Source organism: Chlorocebus sabaeus, chromosome 23 (genome assembly GCF_047675955.1).
Source record: "Chlorocebus sabaeus isolate Y175 chromosome 23, mChlSab1.0.hap1, whole genome shotgun sequence".
Lineage (NCBI taxonomy): Eukaryota > Metazoa > Chordata > Mammalia > Primates > Cercopithecidae > Chlorocebus > Chlorocebus sabaeus.
Genome location: NC_132926.1, coordinates 4,685,554 through 4,702,940, shown reverse-complemented (window position 1 = coordinate 4,702,940; position 17,387 = coordinate 4,685,554). Strand labels below are relative to the sequence as shown.

The 17,387-nt window shown below is 59.7% G+C and overlaps 1 protein-coding gene across 3 annotated transcripts; it reads right to left on the bottom strand.

Annotated features, from left to right (window-relative positions):
* Positions 1-299: 299 nt before the first annotated feature.
* On the bottom strand, positions 300-17,187 carry DBN1 (drebrin 1). Of its 3 annotated transcripts, XM_008015437.3 has the most exons (15): positions 16,940-17,187; positions 12,415-12,470; positions 11,661-11,773; positions 11,420-11,494; positions 11,158-11,304; positions 10,932-11,009; positions 10,589-10,740; positions 10,449-10,512; positions 4,306-4,365; positions 4,095-4,218; positions 3,269-3,406; positions 2,764-2,934; positions 1,733-2,382; positions 1,329-1,431; positions 300-1,174 (listed from the first exon to the last, which is right to left on the bottom strand). In XM_008015437.3, the coding sequence occupies exons 1-15, from the start codon at positions 17,023-17,025 to the stop codon at positions 1,104-1,106; spliced, it is 2,088 nt and encodes a 695-aa protein (XP_008013628.1). In that variant the 5' UTR covers positions 17,026-17,187; the 3' UTR covers positions 300-1,103. The 3 variants fall into 3 exon arrangements, with proteins under 3 accessions (XP_008013628.1, XP_008013629.1, XP_072866578.1); XM_008015438.3 differs by lacking the exon at positions 3,269-3,406; XM_073010477.1 differs by lacking the exons at positions 3,269-3,406; positions 16,940-17,187 and adding an exon at positions 16,281-16,400 and having other exon boundaries at positions 11,158-11,494.
* Positions 17,188-17,387: the final 200 nt, after the last annotated feature.

Here is a 17,387-nt window from a genome sequence, read left to right as displayed (position 1 = left end):
CATGCGGAGGGTGCACCCGCTGCTTTCGCCCAGGGTTCTGGTGACCAGACAAGCCAGGACCTTGGCAGGAAGGACCCTGAACGTGCGTTTCCGCCACAATAGAGCCTAAGGGTACAGAACTGAGATCAACCTTCTCAGTTCCAGACGACTTCCCCCGGGAGCCTCAGCTCCCAGCACCGCCCCCCGGCCCCGGCGGGTCTTGGAATCAGGGTGAGGACGCCCCCTGGTGGCAAGGAGGTGCTGCGGCCTCGGAGATGGGAGGAGTTGGGAACCTGGGTCAGGGCAGGCGGCAGCCCAAAGGGATCTGGATTTCTTTATTAACAGACATGAGCACGACCCGTTACAGAAGTTTGTGCTTTCCAAAAAAAACAGTTACTGAACGTGAAAAAGGAACCCAAGCAAAGAGGAAGGAGTTGGGGAGGGGCCACCAAAGCCCCTGGGCCCCATCCATAGCCCTGACCTGAACCGCGCCTAGGGCCTCCAGCCTGGGACCTGCCCGGCAGGAGAGGGGGGGGGGCAGCCGAGGGGCCCCAGCTGGGCCTGCTACTTCCTTTGGGCCAGACAAGAAGGGGTCAAAAGAAGGGCGGGGAGGGGGTCCCAGGGAGCCAGAGCCCACGAGCCATTTATTGCCATGTTTTAAAATTCGTGCAAAATATCTGAAGCCCTGGACAGAGAATACAAAGTGATATTTTTCCAAGAAACATAAAACTAGGAAAAGAGGTGGGAGACACTTTCCCACCAGAGCTCCCCCAACGCCAGGCCCCAAGCAGGGTGAGGCCTCCACCCCGGCCAGCTGAGCAGGGAGGACTAAGAGCTACAATCTGGACCAGGGAAGGAGGGGTGGAATTTGCAACAGCGTCTCAACTACCAACGGGAGGAAAACCAGTCAACTGTACAAGTCTCCTATCAACTTTTAAAAAAAAGAGAAAAGCTGTAAAAGTCAGGCCCTGTGGGTAGGGAAGCGGCCAAGTCCCCAGCCAGGGCCGGAATCCAGAGTGGGTGCCAGGCGGAGCTGCTGTGAATGCAGGCACGGCGGGCCGTCTGGCCAGAGGCCGATGCAGGTGGGCGGCCTTGGCAAGGGTAGCCTAGGGTTGGCGCCACCACTAATCACCACCCTCGAAGCCCTCCTCCTCTTCTGGAACTGGGTCTGCATCCCAGCATGTGATGTCGATTTCTGAGGCGTTAGAAAGGGAGAGGAGTTAAGGACCTAGCAGACCCATACTTGTGTCCCCAGCCTCTGTGAGCGATGGGTAGTGGTGGGGTGGCTACCCACACTCAAATCCAGCCCCCACACCCAAATTCCTCCCCATAATCCAGCCCAGTACTACCTGGAGGCTTGTTGTAGAACACAGGAGGCGGAGCCTTGGCACAGAGCTCTTCCGATTGGGCAAACTCCTCCTCCTGTGATTGACTGAAGTACCCCTCACTGGCCTGCAGGCGAAAGCATTAGGTCACTTGGCCCCACCCAGCCGGACTGGGGCTTACCTATCAGGCCTGAGCGCATTTCCTCAGCAACCAATGACTCCATCAGTGGTTGCCAGGGAAACACGGATGCCTGTCTTGGGAACAAAAGCAGAGCTGGCCCACAGAGGCGGGGTGGGATGGACTTCCCCTCCAATAATGTGGGTCACAGAGAAAGGGGGTACTGGTGCAAGCATGAGGAATGCAGGGCCAGCACCCTGCTCAGCCCCCACTCCCTCCCATCCCTCCCACCAGGCAGTCCCTGCCGCACCTGGGTCCCCTCCTTCTGGGTGGTCTCGCCATTGGTTAGCAGGTGGGGCTCTGGCTCCTGCTCTTGCTCCAGCTCCTCAAGGGCTGAGGGCAGAGTTGGGGTCTGGGGGGCAGCCAGGGGCTCCCCTTCTATTTCCTCTGGGTCACAGAAGGTGGCTGGCGGCTCAGGCAGCTCATCAAAGTTGAGAAGGGTGGCACAGCCTTCGCCTGCTGGTGGCAGTGGCTCCGGAGCCACCTCGTCCAGCAGGGGCACCTCTGCCAGGGTGACCTCAGTACCCGAGGGTGGCGTGGGGGCCCTGGGCTCACCCTGGAGTGTGGAGGCCCCTTCCCCATTGCCAGGCCATAGGTCAATGAGGCTGGTGGCAGCGGGGGGCACGTTGTTGGCAACAGTGGTGTCCGCAGTGGCAGTGTCGGTTTCAATGGCGTCAGCTGCACCGTGGACCTCAGTGGTGTCAGCTGTGGCAGGCTCCACAGGAGTAGCCAGGACAGCCTGCTCTGCAGACTCCATGAACATCAAGTCCTCTGCAGGGCTGCCTGGCCCCCGGGGAGGCGCCTGTGCCTGAGGGGGCTCCTCCATGGGGCCAGCCCAGGCCTGAGGGGCTGCTGCTCTGGTCTCCTCACTGTCCAGGCTGGGGCTGGGCTCCTGGGTCTCTGTCACAGCACAGGCAGAGGAGACATGCAACTGGCTCCCCTGGGGGAGGATGGAGACCCTGCCCACCCACTAACGAGTGAGAGAGCCGGGGACTTCCATGCAGGTGGCCCACTGCCCCCTTACCCAGTGACCCCAGTGACTTTAAGCCCCTTGGCAGCTCTGGGAAGGCCCGATTCCCACTTGAGAGGGCAGGTGCTAAGCTTTAGAGAGGGCAGGTCTGACTGTACACCAGGGCTCCTCCCCCAGCAGCCGCCTCCAGGGCAGTGCAGTCTTGGTGATGGGTGGCCCAGATCCCTGGAGAACGGTTACCATGGCAACCTGGGGCTCCCAGCCAAGGACTGATGACGGGAGGCCTGGTGCAGGTAGGATCCCTCTCTCACCTTGGGCTGGTGGGGGTGGCGGTGGCAGCGGTGGAGGCTGCGAGGATGTGACCTCATCCAGGGCCCGCTCTATCTGCTCAGCAACAGGGGTGGAGGCGGTGCTGGAGTCAGACGGGCTCCTCGTGGGGATGGGGGTGGGCGCCATCCTCCGGTGGCTGTCCAGGTGGCTGCCTGTGGAACAAACCCCAGGTGGGTCAGTGAGGGCGGGGGAGCGGGGTGAGACAGGATTGTCCTCCTTGGGGCCTGGCCAGCACCTCCTCTCTGGAGTCTGGGTGGGGGCTGGGAGCTCCCCAGCCCCTGCAGGGGCCAGACTACAGCTCCAGACCCTGTAAGCTAGGCCCCTGGGGGCCAGTGCCCCACAAGGCCAGGGGCAAGAGGCAGGCACTGCCTGCCCTGGGGACAAACGCCAGAGATCAGCGGTCAGGCTGGGGCAGTGAGGGCGGGGGGCTGCTGGGAAGCGGGGCCCTCCTTACCACCCCCGCCGAGGCCTGGGGCTGCTACCTACATGGGAGGGAGGAAGAGAGGTTTGGGGTGCGGTGACAGGTGATATAGGGAAAGGGAGTCCGTGGAGGGGAGGAGGAGGAAGAGGAGGAGGAGGAAGGCCCACTGTCCGATGCCTTTATGAAAGGGCAGTACGGACGACCTGCCGAGAGAGACAGACAGAGAAAGAGACAGAGGACAAGAGAGGGTCAGTCTCCCCCACCCCTGCCCGAGGCCTCTCCCGCCCCCAGGGCTGGCCCTGGATGTCCAAGCTGCCTTCAGCCAGGGGCACACTCAGCCAAGCCAGCCACAGCCTCACACCAGCCCCAGACACACAGCCAGCCTGGGAGCAGTACAGCGGGCAGGGCCTGTGGCGGGACCCCAGCACGGGGCAAGCACACTCAGACCAGCAGACAGGGCAGGGAAGAGCTTCAGGGGAGGCAGAAGCAGCACAGTGAGAAGCGGAACAGGGACACCTGGGTGCAAGCTCCAGGAGGCTCACTCAGGCCGGAGACAAGAGCCCAGCCCGCATGCATCCCGGCCTTCCAGGCCAGGCCTAATTCACCCCAGCCAAGCTGCTCCCCGCGGCCAGCGCTGTGCCTCGGCCCATGCCAGAGCTACCCCACAGGCCCTAGCACTCCCCACTGTTCAGCCACAAGCGACTTCACCACCATCCCTGGCCCTTCTTGGGGTCCTGCCACCTGGGAAGTGGTGGGCGGATGCACGCTGGATGAAGGTCTCGCCTTCTCCAAGGGTTCCTTGGGCAAGGCTTCCCTTCCAAGAGAGTCCCAGAGAGGCTCAGGGCTGTGACCTAAGGAGTGGGGCCAGGTGGGGGTGAGGCCTAGGACTACCTGGTCGATGGTTGAAGGGCGAGGGCACATCACAGCTGCCTGCAGAGGCTGATGCGACTCTTTCCTGCTGCTTGAAGAACTCCCGTGGGTTGTCAGGTCGCTGGGCAATAATGGCCGCTGCCTCCTGAGGGCACAAGGAAAAGGTTGGGGCTCGGCCAGGCAAGCGGAGGTAGCCCTGTCCGCCTCACCTGGCTGGTGCCCCAGCTCTCACCTCCACCTCCGACTCTGACTTCTTCATGTGAGTCTCTTCCTCCTCATCCCGATGGTCACCCTAGAAACCAAAGGGACAGTGTCTGGTGCACCTACCCCCACAGGGGCTCTTGGCCTTCTTTTTTACTGTATTTTATTTATTCATTTTGTTTTTAAGACAGGTTCTCGCCCTGTCACCCAGGCTGGAGAGCAGTGGTGCAATCGCGGCTCACTGCAGCCTCTGCCTCCTGAGCTCAAGCAATCCTCCCACCTCAGCCTCCCGAGTAGCTGGGACTACAGGTGTGCACCACCATGCCCAGCTAATTTTTTTTTTTTTTTTTTTTTTTTTTTGAGACGGAGTCTCGCTCTGTCGCCCAGGCTGGAGTGCAGTGGCCAGATCTCAGCTCACTGCAAGCTCCGCCTCCCGGGTTTACGCCATTCTCCTGCCTCAGCCTCCGGAGTAGCTGGGACTACAGGCGCCCGCCACCTCGCCCGGCTAGTTTTTTGTATTTTTAGTAGAGACGGGGTTTCACCGTGTTAGCCAGGATGGTCTCGATCTCCTGACCTCGTGATCCGCCCGTCTCGGCCTCCCACAGTGCTGGGATTACAGGCTTGAGCCACCGCGCCCGGCCGCCCAGCTAATTTTAATTGTTTTGTAGAGATGGGGTCTCCCTATGTTGCCCATAGTCAACATAGGGAGTAAGGCTGGTCTCAACAAACTTCTAGGCTGAAGGGATCCTCCTGCCTTGGCCTGCCGAAGGGTTGGGATGGATTACAGTCATGAGCCACCAGCGCCCAGCCTTCTGGCCTTCTTACAGCCCCCATGCTTCTTTCACAATCTGGCATGAAGGGTCTCAGAGGTGGTACCTCTGCCCCGTCAAACCGAGTCACACAGTCCCTCTCTTCCCTCAGGGCCCTCGGCCACCTAATCTCTGACCTGCCAGGCCTCTGGGCACCAGGCTCACTCACCCTCTTGCTCATCCCCATATCTAAGCAAGTGCCTAGGGCCATCCAGGAGTGCTCCTTGTTTTGCAGATAACTTTTCTCAGACCTCCTACCCCAGCGCCAGGGCCACCATGCTGCCAATGTTGCTGCCTGGACCGTGGCATCACAGCCCAGCCTTCCTCACTGCTACCTGCCTTATTTGCTCTCCATAGGCCCTGAAAGGACCTTTCCAAAATGCGGATCACACCATGATTTTTCTGAGCTTAAAATCCCTCAGGGGCTCCCATGAGCCACAGCAAGCACTGGCTAAATATGACCCACAGATGGCTTTTGTTTTGCTGGTATGATATTTTTAAACCATGTTAATTAGTTGCCACCACTTAAAAACCAGGAACTTTCATACTGAAATCAGGGTCCCAGTTTCTCTTGAGGTGCCAGAGCCCTGGCGACATCACCTGCAAGCTCCAGAGCAGCCATCACCGGGGCCTCGCCGCAGCCCCCTTAAGACAGGCTTGTGCCGCCCGCTTGCCCCCGGCCCCACCATTGCCTACTGGCTTCACCTGCCCACTGCACGCGCTGTTTTGGGTAGGCAGGGCCCTCGCTTGGCCTACGTCCCCCACCCCTGCCTGACCTAGCCATCACCTCTCTAATACCACCCCCTGCCGGCCCCCACCCCACGGCGCCCACATACTGTGAGACGTAGACATCAAGTCCTCAGCACGACACAGTCAGTTCCCAGAACAGGCACACCCGTTCCCACCTCCAAGCCTCAGCACGGGAGATCAGCCCCTCTCCCAAATGCCTGCTCCCGACCTGGGGGCCAGGCCCGCTGGTTTCCAGCTGCAGCATGACCACTGCTTCCTGGGGAAGAGGTCCCTGGCTTGTTCAGGTCATTTTCTCCTCTGGGTCCCCACAGGGTGCTCCTGGCTTCCACCACGATGACACCACATCCTTAAGTTCCTATTTCCGGAGGCACCTCCCTCTCCGCTGTGAGTGACACAGGATGAGGACTGGGGTCTGCGGGTGGGTGGCCAGTACAAGACGGGTGCATGTTTGCTCAACTGCACTCATACACCTAAGGCTTCTTAGTCAGTGTCCCCTGCTGCTCAGGTGGCAGCTTGGACAGGAGGGGCTGCTAAGGTGGTGAAGTCCCAGGGCAGCTCTGTTTTTGAGCCTATAATCTAGAATTTTGGCTTATCTATCAGGGGCACTGGGAGAAGGGCCCTTCATAGTATCCCACCCTCAGGAGGGCTGTCACCTCAACGATAACTTTGTGACCCCCAGAATGAAGTCTAAACTCCTCCTCTGCCCTTGCTCCCCTTTCCCAATCAAATTTCCCCCACTCCTCAGCCCACAGAGTTCCAGACAGCCCAGGCTCTTCGCCTTCCCATGAGCCTGTGTCCCACCAGCCTTTGCTGCTCTGCCCCTTGCCTGCTGTAATCTCACTTGGTCCCTCTGCCTTGTTCAAAGTAAGGACCAGGGGTAGCTACCACAAAGGCTTTTTTTGTTTGTTTGAGATGGAGTCTCACTCTGTCGCCCAGGCTGGAGTGCAGTGGCGCGATCTCAGCTCACTGCAAGCTCCACCTCCCGGGTTCACGCCATTCTCCTGCCTCAGCCTCCTGAGTAGCTGGGACTACAGGCGCCCGCCACCGTGCCCAGCTAATTTCTTGTATTTTTTAGTAGAGACGGGGTTTCAACATGTTACCCAGGAGGGTCTCGATCTCCTGACCTCATGATCCGCCTGCCTCGGCCTCCCAAAGTGCTGGGATTACAGGCGTGAACCACCGCGCCCGACCCACCACAAAGGCTTTAACTACCAACCATATGAACAACACTGAAACAAGCAAGGCCCAGAGGGAGGAGAGAGACCAACGCACTAACCACACAGGTCAAAGCCACTGCTGTGCCTAAAGCATTTTCAGATACACGGGAGCTCCCCTGCAGGCCAGGCAAAAAGGGAACCCAGATATGGCACACAATTTGCAACAGGGGAGAGAAAGCAGACAGCTCAAGCCAAGAGAAAGCATTTTATAGCGCTAAATCCCAGTCTCTCACACGTGCCCTTCCTTAGAGAACCTGAAGTTGCAAGGGAACCACACTGACCTGCTAGAATGTCCACTGTCACTCTCAGGTGGACTGTACTTGAAGGGCCAGACAGGACTACAAAATAATGGTAAGCTCCTTCAGACTTTACCTGAAATGTTGATAACTGGTGAAAATAAATCAGCTCGGGGGGGTTCACAACACTGTTCTGTCTACCTGCATGTCTGTAGGTTTGAAACGTCAGCATAAAAATAAACTTTATCGGGGCCGGGCGTGGTGCACTTTGGGAGGCCGAGGTGGGAGGATCACCTGAGGTCAGGAGTTTGAGACCAGCCTGGCCAGCGTGGTGAAAACCCATCTCTACTAAAAATACAAAAATTACCCAGGCGTGGTGGTGGGCGCCTGTAATCCCAGCTACTTGGGAGGCTGAGGCAGGAGAATCGCTTGAACCCAGGAGGCAGAGGTTGCAGTGAGCTGAGATGGCGCCGCTGCACTCCAGCCTGGGCGACAAGCATGGGACTTCATCTCAAAAATAAATAAATCAATAAAATAAAATTTAAGAACTAAATAAACTTTATCGGGCAGGGCACAGTGGCTCACGCCTGTAATTCCAGGACTTCGGGAGGCTGAGGCAGGTGGATCACGAGGTCAGGAGTTCGAGACCAGCCCGACCAACATGGTGAAACCCTGTCTCTACCAAAAATACAAAAATTAGCTGGGCATGGAGGTGCATGCCTGTAATCCCAGCTACTCAGGAGGCTGAGGCAAGAGGATCGCTTGAACCCAGGAGGCAGAGGTTGCAGTGAGCTGAGATCGTGCCACTGCACTCCAGCCTGGGCAACAGAGTAAGACTCCGTTTCAAAAAAATTAAAAATAATAAATATTTATTTATTAACTTGGCTGGGCACGGTGGCTCACGCCTGTAGTCCCAGCACTTTAGGAGGCCGAGGCGGGTGGATCACGAGGACAAGAGATCGAGACTATCCTGGCCAACATGGTGAAACCCCGTCTCTACTAAAGATACAAAAAAAAAAAAAAAAAAAAAAAGGAATAAACTTTATCCGCCGGGTGCAGTGGCTCATGCCTGTAATCCCAGCACTTTGTGAGGCCGAGGTGGATCACCTGAGGTCAGGAGTTCGAGATCAGCCTGGCCAACAAGGTGAAACCCCATTTCTACTAAAAATACAAAAATTAGCCGGGCGTGGTGGTGGGTGCCTGTAATCCCAGCTACTTGGGAGGCTGAGGCAGGAAAATCACTTAAACCTGGGAGGCAGGCCAGGCGCAGTGGCTCATGCCTGTAATCCCAGCACTTTAGGTGGCTGAGGTGGGTGGGTCACGAGGTCAGGAGATCAAGACCATCCTGGCTAACACAGTGAAACCCCATCTCTACTAAAAATACAAAAAAATTAGCCAGGCATGGTGGCAAGCGACTGTAGTCCCAGCTACTTGGAGGCTGAGGCAGGAGAATGGCGTGAACCTGGGAGGCGGAGCTTGCAGTGAGCTGAGATCGCACCACTACACTCCAGCCTGGGCAATAGAGCGAGACTCCATCTCAAAAAAATAAATAAATAAATAACCCTCACTCTGAAAGGATAAAGAAAATGTGGTATATCCATACAATAGAATATGATTCAGCCTTCAAAAGGAAGGAAATTCTGATGCATGCTACAACATGGATGAACCTTAAGGACATCATGCTAAGTGAAATAAGCCACACGCACAAGGACAAACACTGTGTGATTCCACTGATAGGCGGTCTCCAGAGCAGTCAACTTCATAGAGACAGAAAGTGGAATGGTAGCTGCCAGGAGCTGGCCAGTGGGGAAGGGCAGAATTTGTGTTTAATGAACAGTGGTGGTGGTTATCCAACAATGTGAATGAATTTAATGCCACTTAATGAAATGCAGATTTTAAAATGACTGAAATGGTACATTTTATGTATTTTGCCACAATTAAAGCAAATACATGTGGCCGGGCGCAGTGGCTCACGCCTGTACTCCCAGCATTTTGGGAGGCCGAGGCAGGCAGATCAACTAAGGTCAGGAGTTCAAGACCAGCCTGGCCAACATGGTGAAACCCTGTCTCTACAAAAACACAAAAATTAGCTGGGCATGATGGTGTGCGCCTGTAATCCCAGCTACTCAGGAGGCTGAGGGAGAGAATAGCTTGAACCCGGGAGGCGGAGGTTGCAGTGAGCCAAGATCATGCCACTGCACTCCATCCTGGGTGACAGAGTGAGACTCCATCTCAAAAAAAAACAAAACAAAAACACAAAACAAAACATGAATCAGCTTATGAAAATAAGATCTTACCCAGCTTGTTCTCCACCATGTTCTGTATGTGGCAGGTGGCAAGTGTGTGTTGAATGAATGACACTGGAGCTTACCAGCCAGCCACACATCGTCCCCATCCCATCCAAGGGCCAATGTGACTGGAGTGACTTAATGCTGGTGCCTGCAGGACTGTCTTGCCTCCTCTCAGCCTCCTGTGGGTGACTCTGGAGCCCATTTCAGTCCCCACAACCCCGCACCTGCCCATCACAGTCCCAGTCCAGATGAGTATGAACCCACCTCCCTTCCTGAACTGAGCCACGCTCAGTCCTGAATGACATTAGCTATTTCCAACATACTAAATTCAACGCATGAAGATGTGACTCTGCTGTAATTTTCAGGGACCAATCCACAGGACCTACGCGCAATTCCCAATGTCTGGAGATTCAGACGAGACCCCTGGAACAAAGAGGCTGCTCCCAAGGAGACGCAGCACACTAGCTACGGATGCTCGGCACTGGCCCAGGCTCCCCCATGCCGCCTGCCTCACTCCCGTGGCGGGACCAGGCCTGGTGGCCCCTCAGAGTGCAGGAACAGTGTCTAATCTGCCAAGAGACCCCGGGGGAGGGGAGGGGGAGCCTGCTCAGTGAGGGTCTGGGTCTAGATGGATTTTCTCTTCCAATCTAGAGCACAAGCTTCTCCAAAGTAGTCTTTTTCCACAGCCAGAGGCCAAAGCCCCACATGATGAGGTGCCAGGCCTGATGCTCCATGGCACCCCGTGCCCATGCAGGTCCCCAGAACAGCCACCACGGTCTCCCAGCCACTGATCTCCCCACAAGGCCCAGGAACACAGGGACCATTCTCACTTCCCTGACCCAGAGACCGGGAGCCTTGGCCAAGAACTTACAAAGATAGACTGCTCCTTCAACCGCCTCTTGGCCTCTTCCGCTTCTAAAGTCTGCTGTTTCCTCCTGGAACGATAAGCAGCCGGCACCCGTCAGGGTGCGCCCGGGGGGCCCTGGAGCGCTGCCGGGCGGGCGGGCTCACCTGTGCTCCTCGATCTGCTGCTCCCGCTCCCGGTAGCGCCGCTCACGCTCCTCTTGCTCCTGCCGCTCCTGCTCCATCCGCTCCTGCTCAAACCTGAGCCTCTCATCCAGGGCCTTCTTCCTCTCCTCCTCCTTCCGCAGCTCTTCTTCCTTCTGCGAGCCCGGTGTGAGCAAGGGTAGGCCCTGAGCCTGGGCGCCTGAACCCTGTCCCTCCGGCCCCTCCCTAACCCAGGGCTGGGGGCAGGGCACGTGGCATGGGCCATGCCACTGTAGTGAGGGACTCAGATCTGCCCCATGGGGTCCACGAGGGGTGGCTCAGCCAGGCCAGGCTCAGGGTTCCATACCTTGGCCTGCTCCCAGAACTGCTCTCGGTTAATCCGCTTCATTTCCACAGCTGCATCTGTCTTCTGGTAGGTGGTGCCCTGCGGTGTTGAAGGACCCAGCATGGGCAGGCTGAATGCCCCAGGAGCCCCCCACACCTAAAGGGTGAGGGCTAAGAGGGACCGGGCAGGCCAGACTCGAGCACCAGGCCACACAGGCAGAGCCCACGGATGCCAAACACACACTAACCACGGGCTCTGCGTTCTCATCCTCTCGCAGCCGCAGCCGGTGCAGCACAGGGCTGGAGAGCCGCGCTAGCCCGTTGGAGAGCCGCTGCCCAATGGCACCCGCGTCTATGTCTTCCACGCTGCTGGCGTTCACGATCACATCGACGCCCTTCCACAAGAAGATGGCAGTGCTCAGGTGGCACCATCCTCCCACCATCACCACCCCAGCACACAGACCCTGGTGGCTGTCCCCACCCCTAAGAGCCCTGGCCCCCGATACACACCTGGAAGAACTCAGCCACCTTAGCCACATGGCTGGCACAAGCGCACTTGCGGGCATCAGGCACATCTTCACCCACCTGCAAAGTACCCAGCAAAGAGGCGGTCAGGAAAGGACAAGGGGGGGCCCTACAGGGTGCATCTTCCCCGGAACTGGTGGGTTCCCTCTCCACGGGTATCAGAGGGCCGACGGGCAGGGCGCCTGCTCTGGGCCTTCAGCTCCCTTCCCCAGCCCCGGCCGCATACCCAGTTGATGAGCACGTATTTTGGCAGAGCAGCTTGGGAGTCCTTGACACTGCAGAAGCCGTACATCACCTTCTGGTTCTCAAAGTGTCCCGAAAGCTCCTGCAAGCCCCCTTCTGGGGTAACCAGGAGAGCGTCAGGTCTCTCTGCCTCCTAAACCCTTCCCAAAAAGAGCCTGGAACTCAAAGGAAAGGCTCCTCCAGGGCTCCGCAGGCCCCGCCAGGGGTCTTCTGGCCTCTGGGATGTGTGGGCCCCAGTTTGGTGTTGGTATGTGTGGGGGCGGCGGTGCACAGGGATGCAGCTTTGCCTATGACTCCTGCAGGCCCTGATTTGGGGTAGGACTGAGGAAGTGTTTGTTCTTCACACTCAGGTCTCATTCTTCACACATCATCATGTCTCACCAGGTGCCAGTGCCCAGAGGCACAATCAAGCCTTCTGGCTCTGGGGAAGGCGGTGAATAGGGCCCTTCCCCCAAAGTGTCCCAGCTGTGTGGCTTTAGGCAAGTCACTTTCCCTGTTGGAGGCTCAGCCTCATAAGTCCAACATTCAACAAGACTCCGAGCTTCCTCCCCACCCTGGGGACACAGGGATGACTGGAGGAAGGACACTAGCCAAATCCAGGCAAGTGTGGGGCTTCAGGGTGCAGGCGGGGAGGTGGCCTACAGTCAGGTGGGTGGGGAAGAAAACAATGGGAGGAGGGGGTGGAGAGGAAGAGGAGGGGGTGGAGAGGAAGGCGAAGGAATGGCTGAAATTCCTACCTCCTGATGCTGCAAGCTTGAGGTCATCCGAGCCATCTTCGTATGTGTACAGAGCCCTGGGGAGAGGGAGGGGTGGCTGTCAAACTGTCAGGGCCCAGGCCGCCAATTCTGGGTGGGGACGGCTCTGGGGAGGGATAGGGGACATGGAGGGGGTAGGACGGTAACAGGGAGGGCTCCTGCTGTAGCCATGACAACAGGGCCAGGCACGGGTTCAGGCGGGAGCCCAGCAGGGTGCTGCTGGAGGCCGGGGTCAGGCGGGGCACAGGCAGTGAGGGGAGAAATTGCTGGCTGGTCGAGCTCAGTGCGCAGCATCCCGGCCCTGGCCCTGGCAGCCTACAACCCAGCGGAGCGGGTGTGTGATGGAGATTCCAAGGCGACGGTTCCTTGGTTACTGTTCCCTGGCTACCACAATCCTCATCCCCCATTGGCTAGTGCCAGGAACTTACCTGGCACGTGCCTTGATCCCCGCTGCCCCTCCCCCGGGGAGGGAGGAGGAGAAGAGAGAACCTGGTGCTCCTACAGCTCTGGGCATCCCCCGGTAACCATGGCAACCCTGCAATTGGCACACGACTGGCCCACCCCAACTGCATTCTCCTTGAACACAAAGGACCCTGGGGACCCGCCCTCAGCCTCAATCTCCGCCTCTCTGAAATGGGGATGAGGTCACTGTAGTCACTCTCGCCCAGACTCTGGCCCCAGAGTGGCCATGCGTGAGCTCCAGGCCTTCCAGCCCCTAGGCTGCCTCAGCCCTGGCTGAGGCCTCCTGAGACTGCTGGCCTTTCCTTCCGCCTGAGCTTCAACAGAAAGCTGACCCGGCGGCCTTCCTCCTCCTCCCCAGCTTTGTGTGCCCTGGCTCCTTCTGATAGGCTGTGGTGACAGAGCATCCATTTCACGGAAGGGAATGCAGAGATGCCTCCCCCATCACCCCATGCAGGCCCAGGCTGAGGACCTTCTGGGAGCGAGGAGAGCCGGGCCTAGGAGGAAGGGCCTTGTCCCTGAGGTTTGAAAGGGCTCAACCCCTTCTCCAAACTCCTATTCCCACGTGCCAAGGCAGGAGGCTGGGGCTGTGAGGAGGGGAGGCAGTAAGGGAGGGCAAGGGGGAAGAGAAAGAGGAGGGGAGAAGCAGAGGGAGAAACAGGGAGAGGAGGAAAAACAGAAAGGACAGAAGTGAAGGGACAAAGGAAATGAAGGCGGGAGGGACGGAGGGGACATCTTAAGAGGTTGTGGCCAGGGCCAAATGGCCCCAGCCCCTCCCCTTCCTGAATTCGCCACTTCCTACCTCCAGGAAGGAACACAGGTGGGCTGGGGGGCTGGGAGTTCCTGGTCCAACTGTTACCCCCAGCTCCGGCCCGACCCTGACAGCTGCTCCCAGCACAGCTGGCCCACCACCTGTCCTGCTGCCCTAACCCACCACGGGAACAAAGGGCCCTGAGAGAAGCAGGCTCTGTCCCTCTCCATGCAGATGAGAAACTGAGGCAGAGCCCAGGGACCCTAGTTTCTAGAGACTGCTCTAGACATCAAGCCTCCCTGAGAGGACCTGTCTTGACCTGCCCAGGCTCCCTGGGGCGCCTTCCATCCTTAGCCCCTGCCTACCCACCTCCGGCCACCTTTTCCTGCTCCAGCGACAGCCCTTCTCCAGCAGAAACCATACCCCAGTTCAAACCCTCCAGCCTGCCTTTCCATCAGACTGCCCTGCCCACAGCACACACTTGGGCCCCACTGGACGGCTCCCTGACCCAGGCAGGGTTCTGGACAGGGCTCACCCTGGAGCCTCTGCCTATGTTGTTCTCTTCACATGGAAGGCAAGACCTGCTCCTCTGCCCCACGCTTATTCCCAGTGGAATCCTTCCGTTCTTCAGAGCCCAGTGCTGGCTGCTGGCCCCCAGCAGCCTCCCCTGAGCTGCCCCTCCCAGAGCACCCACCACATCCAGCAGGAATACCAAGACCAGTGCTTCTCAAACACATCAGAGGCATCCCGAGCCTGGTGCTGCACCAGGTGGAAGCTGGTGAAACCACAGGGAATCAGGATGGGGTACAGGACCCCTACATATCTCACCAGCTCCAACTCCTGGAGACAGACACTGCCCCCAACTGTAAGCCTCCTGAAGGCAGGAACGCTGACTCAGTCAATCAGCACATCCTGCTCTCTGGGTCCTGGGGTCCAGCACACCGCACACCATAAGTATGTATGATATTGACACCAACTTAGAAGCCATCTAGCCAGAGAAACTGAACTAGTGTGAGATGGGAGCTGGAATGTGGCAGTTCCAGAGACCCTCAGGTGAGCTGGGGTGGGGGGCTGAGGGTAGGTGGACCCCTCAGGACCATCACTCTCAGGATGGTGGTGCTAGAAAGGCCTTCAGTATCTGAGGTAGGGCTGGGCCGAATCCCTTTTCTTTCCAAGAGGACCAGGAACTTGTGTATGATCACAGTGAGTCATATCACAACCAGGACAACAGCGGCCCCTCCCACTATACAACCTCATTTCCTGGGTCCCCTGCTCCCTGTGCCAGAGTAGTGGTCCGCTTCAGAGGCCCTGCCACCTAGAAGTGAACTCCCCCCCAACCACCCCTCCCCATTGGAAGCAAGGTAAGCAGGGGCAGACAGCAATTTACCCAAGACACCCCTCCCTCTGGACCTATGTGCAGCGTCTGCCTCTGGGTCTTCAGACCTCACTGCACCCCTGGTTCCACGCTGGGCACTGGGGTATTCATATCCTCTTGTGCAGAAAGTGATCCTCACACCCCTTTTTCAAAATGTGATCTGGGCCCGTAGTGAACAAATATGTGCATGTGTGCATCTGCGTGTCCCACACACAACCCAGATGGGGGGTGACGCACACCAGTGATGAATAACTCGCTTTGGCCACATGGATGCTGCTGGGGTGGGGGGGGGGCAGGCCTCTGTTGAGCAGGATGTTGAGCAACAGGGGTTCTGTGGCCCTGGCAATAGGCCACCAGGGCTCTGCTTTTAGGAGAAAATGGGGTGGTGGCAGAAACACCCCTCCAGACTGGAGGGCGAAGGAGGTGTTCTGGGGTGAGCTGTGCCTCTCCCCAGGCGGGGCCTTACCCCAAAGCCAGCTCCTACACCAGGCCAAGCCGGCCACGTGCCCAGAGCTCCTCCCATGATCTCAGCCCCCCTGGGGCAGGGCTGGGACAATGGGTGGGCCGCCTGCCTGCTGAGTCTGTGCTGGCCTCTCCTGTGACTGACCTGCAGGACACGAGAGCTTGTCTCTCTCGCGTCCATCCCTCCAGGCCTGGCTGCTGGCCAGTGCTGCAGTACCATGCCATGGATGCCCAGCCATCTCATCCTCTCCTCCAGGGGCCCCCAGGTCAGAGTCTCCACCTGACTGCCCGCCCAGTGTGTGGGTGAGGCCAGCCCAAGCGGGGTCCTTCAGACCCGCCCTCCTCTTTGCCTCAGTTTCCTCAAGAAGAGCCTGTTCCCATCTGCCAGCGGGGAGAGGAGGCCTAGGAACCAGATGGGCACCTTCCCCAAGAGTATTACGGGGTGGGGTGGGGAGGAAGAGGATTCCAGGATGGGGCAGTGAGGAACCCCTCGGTTTCTTCTTTCCACCGCCAGCCCCAGAGCAGGTGGTCCATCCCCTCCCCCAGCTCAGGGGGAGACAACAGTTGGGGGGCGGGGAGAGGGGCGGCCCAGCTCCTCCCCCATTAGGGACTGAGGGCCCCTTGCTAGGGGCCCGTGGATCTGTTCACCCCTTCAGCCCTCTTTGGGGGCTCCCTCCACACTTGTTCTCCAGAGGGCTTCCTCCCAGGGACCTCAGCTGGCGCCCTAGACAGGCAGCTCGGTGCCCCCCAGCCAGCTGCCTAGTCCCCGCAGTCCCCTTCAGGTAGGGGAGGAGAGCTCACCCCTGCCTCCTCCGCGACCCGCGGCGGCAAGGGAGTCACTTCGCAGTCGCCATGTGGCAGCAAACATCCTTCCACCTCACTCCAGCCTAGGTTTCCGGGGGGAGGGCGGCCCACTCCGAGAGGCCCCCGGTGGGCGGGGCGCCCGGCCCCCAGCCCGCTCCGCTCCTCCCCCGCCCTCGCTTTCCTTTGTGCTGTGGCCGGGCCGGGATGAACCAGGCAGGCTGCGCTGGCTCCGCTAGCTCGGTCCCCGCCCCGTCCCCGCCCGGACCTCGCCCGCTCGAAGGTGGCGAAGGTGCCCTTGGCCGCCCCGTGCACACCTGTCCCCTGGGCCCGGGGGTAGGGTGGGGGATGGGCTCCCGCAGGGCCACGCGGCCCTGGACCCCACATCGGGACCCCGCGCCTCCGGGCCGCGTCCGGCCGCCGCTCCCACCGCGCGCCTGGGGCCGCCTCCGGGCACTTGGGGCCCGGCAGTGCCCCGCCTGGCCCGCCGGCCCCTCCCCCGGCGCGCACAAAGGCAGCCCCTCCCGGCCCTCCCGGCCCGCTGCACCATTTCGGGGTCCCCCTCCCTTCCCGGCGGCGGGGCGGCGGGGCGGGAGGGAAACAAAGGCGCGGCGGCGGCGCGGGGACAAAGGGGCCGGGGGCGGGGGCGGGGGGCTCACCAGTCGGCCGCGCTCTCCTCTCGGATCACCTCCTCGTACGCCGCCAGCAGCTCCAGGCGGTGGCCGCTGAAGCTGACGCCGGCCATGCTTCGGGCCGGAACGGGCCGAACGGACAGACGCGCGGACGGACGGGCGGACGGAGGAGGAGGGAGGGAAAGAGGGAGTCGCCGCCGCCGCCTCGGAGCCTCTGCAGCGTCGCGAGCCGAGCGAGCCAGCGGCCGGGGGAGGGGAGCCGGCCGGCGGGGGGCGGGGGGCGCTGGCTCCGCCCGGCTCGCTCCCTCCGCTCGCTCGGTCCTAGCGCCGCCCCGGCCCGGCCCAGGGGGAGGCCCGCCCCCCCTTCCCGGCCTGCCCCGGGCGCCCCCGTGCCCCTCACTCGCCGCCCCTGCGCTCCGCTCCGGGACCAGCCCCACCCACGTCCCGAACCCTCACCTGCCCCGTCCGTAACCGC

Excerpts from the sequence above, each read along its gene's own strand:
- DBN1 (XM_008015437.3), bottom strand. The coding sequence starts at position 17,025 with ATGGCCGGCGTCAGCTTCAGCGGCCACCGCCTGGAGCTGCTGGCGGCG. Across the intron at positions 4,366-10,448 it reads TGAAGGAGCAGTCTATCTTT|GGTGACCATCGGGATGAGGA; the intron begins GTAAGTTCTTGG and ends TTTGGTTTCTAG. Across the intron at positions 2,935-3,268 it reads CCTCTCTTCCTCCCTCCCAT|GCAGCCACCTGGACAGCCAC; the intron begins GTAGGTAGCAGC and ends TTTGTTCCACAG.